The 18,564-nt window shown below is 45.1% G+C and overlaps 1 protein-coding gene across 1 annotated transcript in view; it reads right to left on the reverse strand.

Annotated features, from left to right (window-relative positions):
- The window catches only part of LOC115092958 (E3 ubiquitin-protein ligase HERC2-like), a 2,733,734-nt gene that overhangs the window by 260,229 nt on the left and 2,454,941 nt on the right, over positions 1-18,564 (reverse strand). Inside the window, 1 exon segment of the mRNA XM_029604466.1 lies at positions 2,530-2,727. Coding sequence (XP_029460326.1) covers positions 2,530-2,727 — 198 coding nt within the window.

Here is an 18,564-nt window from a genome sequence, read left to right on the forward strand (position 1 = left end):
ACCGCCCCCGACGTTGACTTCCTCTTCGCGGCGCTAAGGCCGCAGCCCCGGTTTGGAGTAGCGGCTGGAGCCACCCCCGGGGCCTCCTGCAGCGGCTGGAGCCGCTGCCGACGTTGGGCCTGCGTCCCAGGCCAACCCTGCCTCGTTTGACGCTGTACGTCGGTGCAGACCGCTGTCCGCGGTCCTGCATAGCTCCTGCACTCTTCTTAGGCGCGCGCCAAGTCTTCCTTCTGCATTTAAAGGGCCAGACACAGGAAGTGTCTTGGCCCCACCTTGATGACTGTTTCCTGTACCAGCCCTATAAAGGGCTGCTCCGTCTATTGTTCCTGGCCTTGCATCGTCATGAGTCTTCCCTCTGGAGGCTCCTGCCTGCCAGAGCCCGTGTAAGATCTTCCAGTTTTTAAGGAGCTCCTTGTTTCGTCCAGCTGTTCCATGTCAAGTCTCTGTGCCCCTGGTCCACGTCCAGGTGTCTTCATCCTCTACGTCCTGATGTTCCTGCCTTCCATGATGTTCCTTCTTACGCCATGCCTCGTCTTCGCTCTCGAGCCTTCTGGTCCGGTAGGCCGGGGGTCCCTCAGATGCAGTACTCCTGAGAGGACTAGCCTGCCGGTGGACAGTTGTCCTGTGCTCCTGAGCCGTCATGCCCCGGATGTGTGTTCCTGTGCTGTCCCACTCCCGTCGTGGTCCATGACCAGTCTTCATGGGCTGTGTAGGGCGCGTACTGGGACAGGGTGGTCTGCGACTCAGTCCCGCGGGTGGCCTGAGTAGGGCACCCTGAGAGACAGTGCCAATGTCCATGCCTCGTGTTGCCTTTTGGATGTCAAGAGTCTCGTCTTGGATGCCTCATTCCCAAGTGTCTTCGTCCCTGGATGCCGTTGCATCAGCCATGTGTCTTCGTCCCTGGATGCCGTTGCATCACTCCATAGTCATGACTTCATGTCAAGGCCCGTCTGCCCTCAACCTCAGGCCAGGCCTGCTGCTCCATGCTGCTCGCAGCAGGTCCGAAAGGACCCGGAATGGTCGGAGGACCATTCACCTTCTAACATCCTTGGATGTTGGCCATGGGAGCTTGCCGGCCTGGCTGAGGGCAAGATTGTTCAGCCACACGGAGCCACCATCAACCCTTGGCTCAGCCTAGAAGGTCTGGGTCGGGCTGAGGTCCATGGGCACACGAAAAACACCGAACACAACAGAATGCAAGGTCTTCGAGGCTGTTCTCAACAAAGTGCAAGTGACATATATTTTAAAATGGCTCAGTTATGTGCATATATGCGCGTGCATGTGCAACCAAACTCATGAGAAAAAGGGGTGGAGTCAAGGGATGTCAGGGGCTTTGTGGAGTGGGGCCAACATTTATGCACATAAACCCAGATTTTAAATATGGTGACCTCAGTTAAGCGATGGTAGCTGTAGTCGTACATATTTACTTCTACTCTTGATAAGGTGCAACTCTGAAGAAAACTCGTTACAGGCCAAAAACCACTCAGTGAGGGGTCTGGGTAAACAGGAGGGAGTGCAGGCTGAACAACCAGAGGGGTCTAGATGATGTAGGGGCAGGCTGGGCAAACTAGTGTATTTATTGGTCGGACTGGCTATTTCCTGCATGTGCGTATGTTTTAAAATCTGCTTACCTGCACACATTAAAGTCAAGAAAGAGATCTAGGTGTCATTGAAATCGTCGGTTCAGTGTGCTGCGGCAGTCAAAAAAGCAAACAGAATGTTGGGAATTATTAGAAAGGGAATGGTGAATAAAACGGAAAATGTCATAATGCCTCTGAATCGCTCCTTGATGAGACTGCACCTTGAATATTGTGTACAATTCTGGTCGCCACATCTCAAAAAAGATATAATTGCGATGGAGAAGGTACAGAGAAGGGCGACCAAGGTGATAACGGGGATGGAACAGCTCTCCTATGAGGAAAGACTAAAGAGGTTAGGACTTTTCAGCTTGGAGAAGAGATGGTTGAGGGGGGATGTGATAGAGATGTTTAAAATCTTGAGAGGTCTAGAACGGGTAAATGTGAATCAGTCATTTACTCTTTTGGATAATGGAAGGACTAGGGGGCACTCCATGAACTTAGTATGTGGCACATTTAAAACTAATCAGAGAAAGTTCTTTTTCACTCAACTCACAATTAAATTCTGGTATTTGTTGCCAGGGGATGTGGTTAGTGCAGTTAGTGTAGCTGGGTTGAAGAAAAGTTTGGATAAGTTCTTGGAGGAGAGGTCCATTACCTGCTACTAATCAAGTTGACTTAGAAAATAGCCACTGCTATTACTAGCATCAGTACTATTTAGTTTTTGGGTAGTTGCCAGATTCTTATAGCATGGATTGGCCACTTTTGGAAACAGGATGCTGGGCTTGATGGACCCTTGGTCTGACCCAGTATGGCATGTTCTTATGTTCTAAATAAGTTTATACCAAAAATTTAACTTAGCAGAGCAATCAATATCCAAACTTTCAATGATATTCAATTACCATCCTTCATATTCCACAAATTTAAATACATATAGGTTTTCATTACGTACCTTTCCTTGTGATATGAGAATGCCTCGTAGATTATCAAAGCCAATGGAAGGTCCATGGCCAGTCTCATCAAGATGTCCCTCCAAGTCAAACATAGGGATGCATGGACAAAATAACTCAGAGATGTGATGCAATAGTAACAGTCTATTCCTCAGTCCAATTATTGGTATTTCCTGTAGGTGGTTATATTCCATGGGAACCTATAACAAATAGTTACATTGCAACATTTCAAGATATTAACATAATACTTATAATACAACTGAGGACATAATTTTATTATTATTAAAACATGTATTGCCCACATGCTCTATAGAAACAAAGAGAACACAAAAACGTATTTATTTATTTAAATTAAGAATTACCTAGGTATCTGAACATTTGGTTAGTTTCTCGGTTTATCTTTTCTTGCTATTATCACATCCATCATATCATTTTCCTTCTAGGATAATAATCTGTACCAAGTGTAATGTTGTGCTGTACTCATCTATCATAGATATAAGATAGCAGAAGCTACATAGATATAAGATAGCAGATAGCACAAACCACTTTTCTCCCTCAGTTCAACTATCTTACTATATCACATAGAAGCAACTATAATGACCATAATGGGACCAAATGAGGGTATATTCTCTGTAAAAGAAAGAGAACAGGGATAAATTATGGAGGACTACTTTCATACATTAAGGACACACTGGAAGTAAATGAAATGTGTGTGATTAGTATTACCAAATAAATAAGGTATTATAAAACAAGCTCAGAGGTGACTATTTGCCACCATAAAAAACAATGTCACAAATCTGTAACAAAGATTAAGGATATAGATATACTTTAAATCATAGGACACCAAAGACTTTTCATCAAAATACAAAATTCATACATAGCCTGAATAATTACAAAGATAGATGTGGATATAGGACTATCCACTTGATACAATTCTATCAGCAAAATATGGCTGTGTTAAGATTCTTAATGGCAAAATGGGTCCGCTTTCTTTCAGGTACATTTTAAAAGTGTTGCTCGAGCAAAAATGGCCCTATACATGTGTATTTGGGCTGCATGTGAGCAATGTGAATTTTAAGAAGCCGCAAAGTATGTGCATACAAACCCATGCGCACGTCAAGAACAAGGGGGCAGAAAAGGGGTGGGGCACGGGCATTCCTGGGTGGGGCCAAGAGTTATGTGAGTAACTCTAAATTTTAGAAAAGCTGACTATGGTGCGTGTCGGCGTATTATCCGCATAAGTTTACTGCTAATCCTGATGAGGAGCAAGTCTAGAGATCTCAAGTTTTAAGGATTTCAGCATAGCATGAGGGCTCAGGGTCAAGTGGCTGGCTTACAGGATGAATAACCAGAGAGGTCTTCAAGACTGCTGAACTACCACATATACTTGAGAGGTGGTGGTGGTGGTGGGGGGGGGGGGGGGGGGGGGGGGGCGCAGAAAGAGAGAACAAGATATAATATGACACTATATATTTCTACCACTGTAAGAGGAGCACTTTCAGGTTAGGGTGGGTTTGAATCATAAGAAACTTATCTAAATCTTTTTTAAACCCAATTACACTAACTGCCAAAACCACATCCTCTGGCAATGAATTCCAGAGCTTAATTATGCATTGAGTGAAAAAGAATGTTCTCCGATTAGTTTTAAATGTGCCACATGCTAACTTCATGGAGTACCCCCTTGTCCTTCTATTATCCGAAAGAGTAAATAACCAATTCACATTTACCCATTCTAGACCTCTCATGAATTTAAAGACCTCTATCATATCCCCCTCAGTTGTCTCTTCTCCAAACTGAAAAGTCCTAACCTCTTTAGTTTTAAATGAGCTACTTGCTAACTTCATGGACTGTCCCCTGGACCTTCTATTAACTGAGAGAGTAAATACCCAATTTACATTTACCTGTTCAGGTCCTTCATTCCCTCCCCCCATGGCCAAGGGTGCAAGGGTCTATAGCGCACCATTGTAACACTGCACTCGCCCCCTCAAAAACCCACCCTAAGTTGAATGTGCCCCTCTTACAGTGGTAGATATATATAATGTCATATTGTCTCTCGCTTTCTCTCCCTGGGTGACTCTGTCATCAGAGGCACTAATCTGGGAACTCTTTTTGAGTGAAACACTACAATTAAAAGCCTCCCAGGATCATCGGCCAGCAGAAATGCTTTTCAGATAGTCAAAGTGATCAAAGAAAGCAAATACTCAATATTATCATCCATCTGGGAACCAATGACCTTGCTAGAAACAGCATCCAAGTGGTACAGAGAGATTTCCAGTCTCTAGCAAAGCAGATTAGTCACATGGCGACAACCATTGCCTTTTCAGAAGTGTTACCTGTTCATGGAAAGGGGAAGGAGAGGCTAAGCCATATTAATAACTTCAATGTATGGCTCAAATCCTGGTGTAAGGAACAAAGTTTTGTATATATTGGGGGCTGGGGGCCATGTACGGAACAGTTAAAAGCTCTTTGTCAAAAATGGCTTACATCTGTCTGTGGCAGGAAAAGGGATCCTAAGAGATAAATTCAAATCCTGTGGGGTAGATTTTCAAAGATTTACGCGCGTAACCCCCGAAAACCTACCCCTCTGCGCACCAAGCCTATTTTGCATAGGCTCGTGGCGTGTAAGCCCCGGGACGTGCGTATGTCCTGGGGCTTTCAAAAATGGGCAGTCCAGGGGCGTTCCCGAGTCCTCCGGCACAGTGGCCGTGCCAGAGGTTCGCGAGCCGGCAGGCGTAAATTGGTGAAACAAGGTGGGGGGGGGGGGGGGATTTAGGTAGGGCTGGGGGTGGGTTAAATAGGGGAAGGGAGGGAAAGGTGGGGGGGGGGGGGAGCTAAAAAACCATTCTCTCCAAGGCCGCTGCAATTTTGGAGCGGCCTTGGAGGGAACGGGGAAAGCCATCGGGGTTCCCCTTGGGCTCGGCGCGTGCAAGGTGCACAAGTGTGCACCCCCTTGCGCATGCTGACCCTGGATTTTATAACATGAGTGTGGCAGCGAGCGCATGTTATAAAATCGGGTACACATTTGTGCGTGCCGGGTAGCGCGCACAAATGTACCCCGCATGCGTAGGATTTAAAATCGGCCCCTATGTCATAAGGCATTTAAACAAGATGCCAGGAGTGGCAGAAGGAAATTAGAATGTCACCCCCCAAATACAAATGCAATGGAAAAGGGTGAAGTGGATAACAAAACTCAACTAAATAAGTCACAAAAGGAGTCCAAGAAAAGCAGTAACCTGAATGAGAAAAGCTGGAAAGCTTTGAGCACAAATGCTCATGGTTTGGGCAATAAAATCCCAGATCTACAAGGCCTAATGGTGGAGGTGGATTTGGACATTGTTGCTGTCACGGAGACGTGGTTCACAGAATTTCATGATTGGGATACGGCCATACCGGGCTATAACTTGTTAAGGAAGGATAGAGAGGACAGAAAAGGGGGAGGATTGGCTCTTTATGTCAAAAACAATATCCAAGCATCTGAGCTGCAAGGAAGATGGGGCAAAGAAGAAGCACTATAGGGCATCCAAAAAAAAGATGATGGGGCATCCATTTTTATTGGAGTGTTTACAGGCCTCCAAATTAAATGGAAGAACTTGACAGAGATTTGGTTGAAGACATCCAAAAGTTGGGAAAAGAAGGGAGAAGTGGTGATTGTTGGAGATTTATTCTGCTGGATGTAGACTGGAGAATCCCTTCTGGAGAATCTAACAGTAGTAGAGAGATAGTGGATGCCCTACAAGGGTCTCTTTTCAAACAAATGGTAATGGAACCCACGAGGGAGGGAGCTATACTCGATTTAGTGCTCACTAACGGAAATACTGTCTCTAATGTCCGGGTGGGTGTCCACCTCAGCACCAGTGATCATCAAACTGGTTTCATATCACAAACTGTGGATTCATATCACAAACAGGATACGGAGAAGTCGCACGAAGACCTGAGTTTTGCAGTTCATAAACACGGACTTTGTTGAAATGGGGAAGGACCTGGAGGAAGAACTAGAAGGCTGGGAGAACAAGAGAGATGTGGAACAACAGTGGGCCAAACTAAAAGGAGCAATTACCAAGGCAACTAATCTATATGTTAGAAAAGAAAAGAAAAGCAAGAGAAAAATGAAACCTATCTGGTTCTCAAAGGAGGTGGTTGATAAAATAAAAGCTAAAAGAACTGTGTTTAAGAAATATAAAGGATCCCAAAGGGAGGAGCACAAGGAAGAATATCTGGTGGAACTGAGGGAGACAAAGAAAGTAATCAAGATAGCAAAAATTCAAGCAGAAGAAAGGATTGCCAAAGAGGTAAAGTGTGGTGACAAAACATTTTTCAGATACATCAGAGAAAGGAGAAAAGTCCAAAGTGGTATAGTGAAATTGAAAGGTGAAAAGGATCAATGTGTGTAGCGAGATGAAGAAATGGCAGAAATATTAAACAAATACTTCAGTTCAGTGTTCACTAAAGAGGACCCTGGAGAAGGACCGTCGCTAGTTAACAAGAAATTGGAGGGGAGTGGAGTAGATGTAACTCTGTTTACAGAAGAGAATGTATGGGAAGAGCTAGGAAAACTTAAAGTGGACAAAGCCATGGGGGCTGATGAGGTTCGTCCCAGGATACTGAGGGAGCTCAGAGATGTGCTGGCGGGTTCTCAGCGTGACCTGTTCAATAGATTCCTAGAAACGGGAGTGGTGCCGAGTAATTGGAGAAAAGCGGTGGTGGTCCTGCTTCACAAGAGTGGGAGCAGAGAGGAGGCTGGAAACTACAGGCCGGTTAGCCTCACCTCAGTGGTGGGAAAAGTAATGGAGTCGCTGCTGAAAGAAAGAATAGTGAACTATCTACAGTCAGAAGAATTGCTGGATTAGAGGCAGCATGGATTCACCTGGGGAAGGTCCTGTCACACAAATCTGATTGACCTTTTTGATTGGGTGTCTAGGGAATTGGATTGAGGAAGAGCGCTCGATGTCATCTACTTGGATTTCAGGAAAGCTTTTGCTATGGTCCCGCACAAGAGGCTTATGAATAAAATGAGAAGCTTAGAAGTGAGTGCCAAGGTGGTGGCCTGGATTGCAAACTGGTTGACGGACAGAAGGCAATGTGTGATGGTAAATGTAACTTACTCTGAAGAGAGAGCGGTGTTAAGCGGAGTGCCGCAAGGATTGGTGTTGGACTAGTCCTGTTCAATATCTTTGTGAGCGACATTGCGGGCGGGATAGAAGGTAAGATTTGCCTTTTTGTGGATGATATTAAGATCTGCAACAGAGTGGACATGCTGGAAGGAGTGGAGAAAATGAGATGGGATTTAAGGAAGCTGAAGAGTGGTCGAAGATATGGCAGCTGAAATTCAGTGCCAAGAAGTGCAGAGTCATGCATATGGGGTGTGGAAATCCGAAAGAACTGTATTTGATGGGGGGTGAAGGGCTGATGTGCACGGAGCAGGAGAGAGACCTTGGGGTGATAGTGTCTAACGATCTGAAGTCGGCAAAACAATGTGACAAGGTGATAGATAAAGCCAGAAGAATGCTGGGCTGCATAGAGAGAGGAATATCTTGTAAGAGAAAGGAAGTGATGATCCCTTTGTACAGGGCCTTGGTGAGGCCTCACCTGGAGTACTGTATTCAGTTCTGGAGTCCGTATCTCCAAAGGAACAGAGACAGGGTGGAAGCGGTACATAGAAGAGCGACCAAAAAGGTGGATGGTCTTCATAAAATGACTTATGAGGAGAGACTGAAGAACCGAAATATGTATACCCTGGAGGAGAGGAGGAGCAGGGGTGATATGATACAGACTTTCAGATACTTGAACCTTTTCCATTGGAAAAAAATCAGTATAACTAGGGGTCACAATTTGAAACTCCAGGGAGGAAGACTCAGAACCAATGTCAGGAAGTATTTCTTCACGGAGAGGGTGGTGGACGCCTGGAATGCCCTTCCAGAGGAAGTGGTGAAGACTAAAACTGTGAAGGATTTCAAAGGGGCATGGGATAAACACTGGGGATCCATAAAGGCTAGAGGATGGGAATGAAGAGAAGAGCCATAAGGGTGGCTTGCTGGAATGGAGGCTACTACCTGGTGATTACTACCCTTTCTCAATAAGCATTTACACGGTTAATGCAACTCCAACATTTCTCTCTGCTTCAATGGCAAGGGGAAATGTGGAAAAGAGGATTTGTATTCAGAAAACAACCAACAAGGACTGAACTACACAGTCTGTGTAAACAAATAAGTGTGGAGGTAGCTTGCTTATTGCGGTGGTTACTATCCTAAACCAATTAAGCCTGATACTTCACTTTGAATGCATATACAGCGTTGCTCTCTGCTTCAACAGCAGGGAGAAATGTGGAAAAGAGGATTTACATTCAGAGAACATCCAACAAGGCATTGATCTGTGCAGTCTGGGTAAACAAGCATCGGGTTAACTTGCTTGATGCGGCGGTTACTACCCTTATCCATTAAGCCTTATGCTCACCTTTGATGCAACTCCAACATTACTCTGTACATCAATGGCAAGGGGTGGCAGGAAATTTGAATCAAACAGTTACCAAAAAGGGCCTTGAACTTGGTGGTCGGTGAAACAGAAAAGGATAGGAAAATAAATGTGGGAGCTTGCTGGGCAGACTAGATGGGCCGATTGGTCTTTTTCTGCCGTCATTTCTATGTTTCCTCTTGTGTGAGCATATGCACATAAAAGCCGTTAACGCTCTGGTGGCAATACGCGCAAGACATTTACTCCATCCACGTCTTAAGATTACACACACACATACACATGGCAGGGATATTTTAATTGATATGAGTGTATGTGTGCGCATGATATAAAATTGTAGCATATCTCCGCTCACATGCGTTCTTTTTAAAATTAGCCAGTTAGTGCTCAATTAAGCTAAAAGGTGAATTTCAAAAGCCTGGCACGAGCATAAATTAGGGAATGTGCTCACAACTTGAGATTATATATGCTGACTGAATTTTAAAAGCTGTCCAGATGCATGTCTATCTCCTGTTGTGCACACATTTCACTAGATTTCAAAAAGGGGTGTAGTCTGGGCATGGTCTAGGTGGGGCATGGGCTTGGGTGTTTCAAGTTGTGGCGGTGGACTTGGGTGCGTAAATACTTACATGCACCCAGGTCCACTGCCACGTAACTTTTACTTCTGCTATGGAGGAGATGTACTAAAAAAATAAAAGAAATTAGCCATTTCTGCTGGGTTTAAAGGGCAGGCTATCAAACCAGGGGGTTTAGAGGACCTAGTTTTTAACTGGGCAAACTGGTGGATGAAGTGTTAAAACTAGCAATGGCATGGACACAAGTCCATAAAAAATACCCTGAATTACTTGGTTGAATTGGTATTTCTGTGCCTAGGCACGCACCCACTTAAAATTGGATGCACATGTATGCGTAGCCAGGCTATTTTATAATGTTCGTGCAAGTTATAAAATGGCTGCCTATCTGGGCATGAGCGAAAACACATGCAACAAAGTGCACCCGTTCGCCAGTTTGAAAGTAACTGTCCCTGTGTATACAGAGCCTCTCATTCTTGGTGCCCACACTTTTCCTTCACTCTTTTCTCTCCCTCCCTCACTTCTCCTGTCCTCTATTCTTTTGTACCCTTTCACCCTTCTCTCCCCAACTACTTCCTCTTCTCTCCATCTAATCTCCTTTCTCTCCTCTACCACTGCCATCCATTGCCCCTCACTTTCCTATTCCTCCAGCCACCCCCTTTTCCCCACCCATTCCTTTTCTTCCTTACTCACCTATTCCTCCTTGCTTATCTCCCTCACCCACTTTCCTCCTAACACTCCTTTCCCCAACCATTCCCCATATAATTATTCCTCCTCTATTATATCCACTCTGCTCACCCTTCTCCACATATTCTCCTTCACTCTCTTCCCTTCCTCCATCCATCTTCCCATTCACTCATCCCCTTGCTCTTCTCTCTGTCCCCTCCCACTGACTCATATTCCATTTCTCCTCCCCAGACAACTCACCCTTCTGCTGTACTTGGCTCTGTTTTTGCTGCAGCAGAAGCTATGTACTGTCATTGTCAGTGCTTGGAGAAAGTCAGCATTCTTTCCTTGGGTACTGCAGGCATCTCATGCATCAATGCTGCTCAAACTGCCATCAAATTTGAAACAGCCATACACTTCCTGCTTGACTGCCTTGATATACTGCCACAAGCTTACCCTGTCACTCACATGACTTCTCCTCCGAGAAACAAATAATTTGGTGGAAATGACTGCTACCATTCTGTTCTCAACTGCTTTAATTTATCTTATGAAAGGCAATATATTAAGAAAAATAAACGAAAGCATTGGGTGACGGTAAGAGGAATAACCACTCACTTGCTCTTACCACCACCCAATGCATCGGGTTGATCACATTCCCACCTATCTTCTGCTGCTGTTCTAAATGTGGTCTGAACAAACTGGAAGCATTCTTGCCCCTCTCTTACAGTTCTCCTTGTGGGACACAAAAATCCCCAATTAGCCTGACCTGGATTCTTCCTGAAGACACTGCAGCCCCACTCCACAAGGAGATGTTATGTAGTGTTATTGGTGTGTGGTCATGATTTAATTTAATGATGATATGTTGATTTATTGTACACTGCTTTGTTCGACCTGTGTATAGCCGCAGAAGTGGCCTAGACATATTTTTAAACATCAATAAATAAACAAAATTAGCTAAAATGTATGATGGTTAAAGCACCTGCATTCTTGGTTAAAAGCAACTATTGATTTATTTATTTAAAATAATTTAAAACCACACATTTCAATAGGAAATTTTCATAGCAATTTACAACATCACATACATAATGAGAAAATAATAATAAAAATCAAATTATAAAAAAGAATGAAAAATTATTGAAAAAAATGTGTTAATCATCAATAACTTACAATACTGCAATTCCAGTATCTTTAAAAGCAAGCATGAAAAAATGAGCCTTCAAAGTCTTTTAAAATGTTTTGATGGTAGGTAAGAGTTGGAGAGACTCTGGCAAGCTGTTCCATAAGCGTGGCCCAGCAATGGAGATAGCTCGGTCATATCTAGTCTTGTAAACTTTGGGGTTGGAACATCCAGTAAGTTTTTATTTGCAGATCTTAACTGCCTTGGTGGTTTGTAAAGGCATAGTATGGATGCAAGCCATGTCGAGGAATGATAATTGAGTAAGCTGAAAATTAGAACAAGCACTTTATATTGAATTCATGAAACAATTGAAAACCAATGTCAGGAACTATTTCTTCACGGAGAGGGTCGTGGATGCCTGGAACGCCCTTCCGGAGGAAGTGATGAAGACTAAAACTGTGAAGGACTTCAAAAGGGTGTGGGATAAACACTGTGGATCCATAAAGTCTAGAGGATGTGAAGGAAAAGAGGGAGGCTTGCGGGAAAGACTGCTACTACCTGGAGATAATACCCTTATTCAATAGACATACACACGGTAAATGCGACTCCGACAGTGCTCTACGCTTCAACGGCAAGAGGAAATGCGAAAAAAAAAAAAGGATTTGCATTCACAAAAAATGCGGAGAGCAGCTTTCTTGTTACGATGGTTACTACCCCAAACCAAACAAGCCTGATGCTTCACTTTCAATGCATATCCAGTGTTGCTCTCTGCTTCAATGGCAGGGGGAATGAAGAAAAGATAATTTTTATATTCCGACAACAACCAACAAGGACTGAATTCCACAGTCTGGATAAACAAATAAGCATGGGTGTAGCTTACTTGCTATGGCGGTTACTACCCGAATCAATTAAGCCTGATACTTCACTTTCAATACATATCCAGAGAAGCTCTCTGCATCAACGGCAGGGGGAATGAAGAAAAGTGGATTTATATCATATGACAACCACCACCTGTTACCGTTTCCCGGGCCGGCAGGGCTGTCCTCCGGGGTCGGCGGGGTTCTCCTCCGTTCCCGCTGTTCCCGTGGCGCCGGCGGCGCGTTCTTCCCTCTGCACGGGTTCCGACGTGTTACGGGAACGTCCGTGGTCAGGGCCGATGCCGCGGGCAAATCTCGCGCTACTACGCGCCATGGACACGCCCCCTGACGTCAGACGCCGGCCAGTTGCGGTTTTGCGCGGGAAAAGATTGCGATATAAACAGAGCTCCCTGCTGAGCCTTCGCTTCGGCCACAGTGCGCTTTGGTGAGTTTTTTGTCTCTGCCCTGCCTGTCGCTACAGCTCTTGACCCGGACTGCTTCGTGGATTCTTCTGCCTGCTGCCTGCCCTGACCTAGGTCTGCCTTTTTGGATTCCTGTCTGCTCCCTGTTTCCGGATCTGGTTTGCTCTGGTACTCCTATCTGCTGCCTGCCCTGACCTGGACTTTTTCATCGGTTTACTCTGTCTGCTGCCTGCCCTGACCAGGACTTATTCATCGGATTATTCTGTTTGCTGCCTGCCTTGACCCGGACTGAGCCTTGGATTATTCTGTTTGCTGCCTGCCTTGACCCGGACTGAGCCTTGGATTATTTCTGTTTGCTGCCTGCCTTGACCCGGACTGAGCATTGATTATTCTGTTTGCTGCCTGCCTTGACCCGGACTGAGCCTTGGATTATTTCTGTTTGCTGCCTGCTTGACCCGGACTGAGCCTTGGATTATTCTGTTTGCTGCCTGCCTTGACCCGGACTGAGCAATTGGATTATTCTGTTGCTGCCTGCCTTGACCCGGACTGAGCCTTGGATTATTCTGTTTGCTGCCTGTCTTGATCCTAACTGACGCCTTGGATTCTTCTGCGTGCCACCGTCTCCGACCTGGACTGTAGGATCTTCTGTTCCTGTGCCTCCCAGACTCAAGGTAAGCGGGGTCGACCCAGGTTCCACTTAACCCTCGTAACACCACCAAGGACTGAATTGCACAGTTTGAGTAAACAAATAAGCGTGGGAGTAGCTTGCTTATTGCGGCGGTTACTACCCCTAACCAATTAAGCTAGATACTTCACTTAAAAGCAGTCAAGCACTGCTCTCTACATAAATGGCGGAGGTGGACGGGAAATAGAACCAAAAGGTTACATTAATAGTGGGGGTGGAAGGGAAATAGAACCAAAAGGTTACTAAAGGCTAAGAGTAACAGATAAGTATGAGAGAGAGTAAAAAAAAAGTGTGGAAGCTTGCTGGGCAGACTGGATGGGCCATTTGGTCTTCTTCTGCCATTATTTCTATGTTTCTATGGTCAGCATGACTGATGACTATGATTGAGCTCTGCCTGCCTCTGTCCACTGCCTGGCTCTCAACTATGCCTGAATGCCACCTGCCTTACCCACTGCCTGTCTCTAACTACATCTGTACTCAGCCTGCCCCAAACCCTGGCCTGTGACTTGATCATCTCCATGGATCTACACTTCGTCAACAGAGGCCTGAACCTAAGTCCTGCCAGTCCTGGTACCTGAGGGCTTAACCAAAGGGGAATGAGGGTGAAGCTCCAGCTGGGCCTCTGCCACAGCCAGCTCCACCACCTGACAGTGAGGACCTGCATGGCTCCTCTCTGCAGGTTGTACCAACTCCACCTTGGTCCAAGGGTCCATGCCTGCAACAATTCTTTCCTAATAATACCTAACATTTGGTTTGCTTTTTTGACCGACACTGCATACTGAAGCGAGGATTTCAAAGTATTGTCCACTATGTCCAGGTCCTTTTCCTGGGCAGTGTCTTCTAATATGTAACCTAACATCCTGTAACTACAATGTGGGTTAATTTTCCACATGTTTATCACTTTGCACTTGTCCACATTAAATTTAAATGCCTAGTCTTTCAGTCTTGCAAATCTTCAATTTTTCCCAAGCCACTTGTGATTTAACAACTTATGCATGTCACATTGTACTCTGTGCTGAATGTTATGTTGGAAGACTATAAGGCATTCAAATAAATAAATACACTTGGAATAATTTTGTACTTCTGCATATTTAATCACTTTACTTGTCATTCTCTTTTCTAAATCATTTATAAATATATTAAAAAGCAACTCCACAGTTTACACTTTTCCACTGAGAAAACTGACCATTTAGTCCTACTTTCTGCTTCCTATCTTTTAACTAGTTTGCAATCCACAATTGGACATTTCAATTTTCATGACTTTTCAATTTTCTCAGGAGTCTCTCATGGAGCACTTTGTCAAACACCTTCTAAAAATCGAAATACACAACATCCACTGGCTCACCATTATTCACATGTTTATTGACCCCCTTCAAATTAATGTAGCTTGGTGAGGTGAGATTTCCCTTCTGTAAATCCATTGTGTCCTATTAAATAGTCTTTCTCTATGTTCTGTAATTTTGTGCTTTAGAATATTTTCCTAATTTTTCCCAGCACTAAAGTCAGATTCAAGAGTCTATAGTTTCCTGGATCACCTCGGAGCCTTATTTAAAGATCAGGGTTACCCTGGCCAACCTCCAGTCTTCAGGCATGATGAACGAGGAGATAAATTACAAACAGGTACATTTTCTGGCTAAATTCAACTGCTGAGACCTTCTTTTTAAGGGAATTTTTTTTATTAATAGCTTTATTTTTTGTTAAAGGGATTTTTTTGCATTGCTTTTTTGTTTCTTGGGTATATTTTTCGATAATTTTAGAAAGAAAGAGTACAAGGGAAGGGGCTGCTTCCCCCTCACCCCTACCTTCAATTCTGTTTATAGATTAACCCACTAATTAGGGACTGGACACTTCAAAATAATTTGACATTAGTTGATAGAGTATCACAAGGAAATTATTTAGATTAATAATAATAATAAGAAGATTAAGAAGAATAATTTAGTATTTTGGAATCATAATACTTAAGTAAACTTGAGGGTGAGCTTAATTAGTAATACCATAGTATACTTAAAGAAGTTTTTAGGATGAATCAATAGTCATCAATTGAAGAAGAATAATGTTTGGTATCTAAAAGAGGAGAGATAGCAAGCAAATTAGGTCATTTTTGTGTTTTTTGCAAATAGAATAAATTACGTAATCTATTGTGAGCGGACTGGTAGCATCAAATTAGATCTTGAGCTAATAGTTATTTCTAGTTGCTCTGGTTTAATTTTATACTTTCAGCAACAAGAGTCTACAAAGGAAACAACCCAAAACTACATATCTCATAGATTTATAAATATATTTTGTAGTCTGAAAGAATAAGATAAGACACTTCATAATTCCAAGCATCAAGTGATCATATGAGCAAGACAACATGTTATAAACCAGGAGGTGAACCCTTAGTCCGAGGTAGGGTTACCGCTATCTATGAGAAAATCAACCCTCTTAGGTTCCTACCGTCGGAAGGCGAGGCCTAGTTGACTGGCAGTTTCACCGGTACTTCGCCACTTGAAGCCTGTAGTCCCCCCAGGAGAAGCCTGTAGGAACCCGGCCGCTTGGACTTAGGTGACTTGAAGAGGAAAGAAGGTAGTCTGGATGCAGGCGCCTGCTGCAGGTCAAAGAATCCAGACGGCTGGCGCTTCCAGCAGGTCGTAGTCCAATCCAGTAGTCCAAGCCAGGAGAATGGTCGGAAGCCAGTCCAGTGGTGAATCCAGGAGAATGGTCGGAAGCAGGTCCAGAGGTGAATCTAGGAGAATGGTTGGTAACCAGTCCAGAGGTGAATCCAGGAGAATGGTCGGTAGCCAGTCCAGAGGTGAATCCAGGAGAATGGTCAGAAGCCGGCCCAAAGTCAAGCCAGGGAAACGTTCGGAAGCCAGTCCAAGAGTCAAGTCCAGAGAATCCGTCCAACGAGAGAGAAGAAACAGAACACAGAAGAACCGGAACAGGAACCAGAAATCCAACAGCGAGGATCAGGAACACCGGAACTCAGCAGGCCTGAAGTCACAATACCAAGGCAAAGTCTGAGCAGCAGACCTTGCCTTATATACTAAAACTAGGGGAGGAGTCCTCAGGAAGAGCCACGACAACGTCCTGTCATAGCCCCTTTAAATCAGAACTTCAGCCACGCACGGGGCTCTAAGCAGAGCCAGAGGGGGAGGAGTCAGCCTGGCCGAGAAGGGAGCCATGTGGCCGGGCCTAGCAGCAGCAGCTGCCGCAAAAACAACGCTAAAGAGGCCTGCCTGCCTCTGCGAGATCCCCAGAGGCAGCCTGACGCCTCGGGTAAGTCTTTGGCCCCAGTTGTGGACCACCGCAGCCGGCGGCCATAACAGTACCCCCTCCTTTAGGCCTCCCCCTAGAAGGCTTGGGTTTTCCCGGGCGTTCAGAGTGAAAATTTTTGAGAAGAGTCTTATCCAGGATGTTCTTAGCAGGTTCCCAGGAATTCTCCCCAGGCCTGAAATCCTCCCAAGCCAAGAGGTATTCCCATCTGCATCCTCGTCTTCGGACATCAAGCACTTCACGGACCTGGTATATAGTCTCGTCCACTGCCCTGGGTTGAGGGGCTTCAGGAACGTTCCGAGTAGGCCAAGTGAGGATCAACGGCTTCAGAAGGGATGTGTGGAAAAAATTATGGATCCTTAAAGTTGCCGGCAAACGAAGTTGATAAGTCACAGGACCTAGCTGTCGCAGCATCGGAAAAGGCCCAATATAACGGGGGGCTAATTGCATGGAAGGGACTCTCAGATGGATGTGTCTGGTGCTAAGCCACACCTTTTCTCCTGGATGGAACTGAGGAGCTGGTCGCCGATGCTTGTCAGCAAAAATCTTGGTGGTGTGAGCCGCTTTTTGTAGCATCTGTTGACTATGGAACCAAAGCCATCTCAATTGTGCAGCAGTGAGCTGGGCTGTTGGTAATGGCACCGGCAAAGTCAAAGGTGAGGCCCCAGTCGAGGTACAGGCGTGCAAGTTGTGCGAGAACTCCACCCAAGAGACGAGTGACGCCCAGTCGTCCTGATGGGAGTTGACATACATTCGTAGAAATTGTTTTAAGGTACGATTCATGCGTTCGGCTTGACTGTTGGCTTGCGGGTGAAACGTGGTGGTAAAATCCAAGGAAATGCGAAACTTCTTACAAAGATGTAGCCAGTAACGGACCGTGAACTGAGGACCATTGTCAGAAGCGATGTGCTGCGGTAGGCCATGGAAGCAAAAAATATGTAGCATGAACAGTTGAGCCAAATGAGGAGCAGACAGGAGGGCGGGTAGCGGGGTGAAGTGGGCCATTTTCGAAAACCGATCCACTACTACCCATATTACTGTATTGCCCTCTGATGGTGGAAGATCCACAATAAAGTCTGAGGAGATATGTGTCCAAGGTTTTGTGGGCGCAGGCAGCGGTTGTAAAAGTCCCCACGTTTTCCCAGTAAGAATCTTATGTTGAGCACACATTGGGCAGGAATTGACATATGCTCGTATATCCTTATGCATTTCAGGCCACCAATAATATGTTGAAGAAGTGCTTGGGTCCGAGCTAGTCCAGGATGCCCAGCCAACTGGGAATCATGTCCCCAAGCCTGTACTTTGTTACGCAGTCTCTTGGGCACCACCGTCTTACTGGTTGGAATGGTGAATGTCACTGAGAGGGGGATGCAAGCCGGATCTATAATATGTTGAGTGGGCTCCTCAATGTTCGGCGGAGAAGGATCAGGATAGAGCATCTGCCTTAATGTTCTTGTTAGCTGGTCGGTCTCGAAGTTCAAAGTGAAAACGTGTGAAAAAGAGTGCCCAACGAGCTTGGCACAGGTTCAGACATTGGGCTTGTTGGAGGTACACCAGGTTCTTATGGTCAGTGTAGATTGTTATACGATGTTGAGCTTTCTCCAGCCACTGCTGCAACTCCTCCAACGCAAGTTTAATGGCAAGGAGCTCTTTGTCGCCAATGGAGTAATTATGTTCAGCTGAAGAAAGTTTCTTAGAGAAGTAGGAACAAGGATGGGACATCCCCATTGTGTCCGTCTGGCTTAGAACAGCAACTACTCCTTCAGCGGAAGCATCACCTCTACCATAAATGGACGACTGGGATCAGGATGTCGAAGGCAAGGTTGTCGAAGGAAGGAGTTCTTGAGTGCCAGAAACGTTTTTTCCGCCTCTAAAGGCCAGGCCTTGATGTTCGCTCCTTTTCGAGTAAGGGCAGTGGGGTACATTTTAAAAAAAAGTGCGAGCACGTACTTTTGTCTCGCACCAGGCGCAAACAAAAGTACGCTGGATTTTATAAGA

This window comes from Rhinatrema bivittatum, chromosome 5 (assembly GCF_901001135.1).
Source record: "Rhinatrema bivittatum chromosome 5, aRhiBiv1.1, whole genome shotgun sequence".
Lineage (NCBI taxonomy): Eukaryota > Metazoa > Chordata > Amphibia > Gymnophiona > Rhinatrematidae > Rhinatrema > Rhinatrema bivittatum.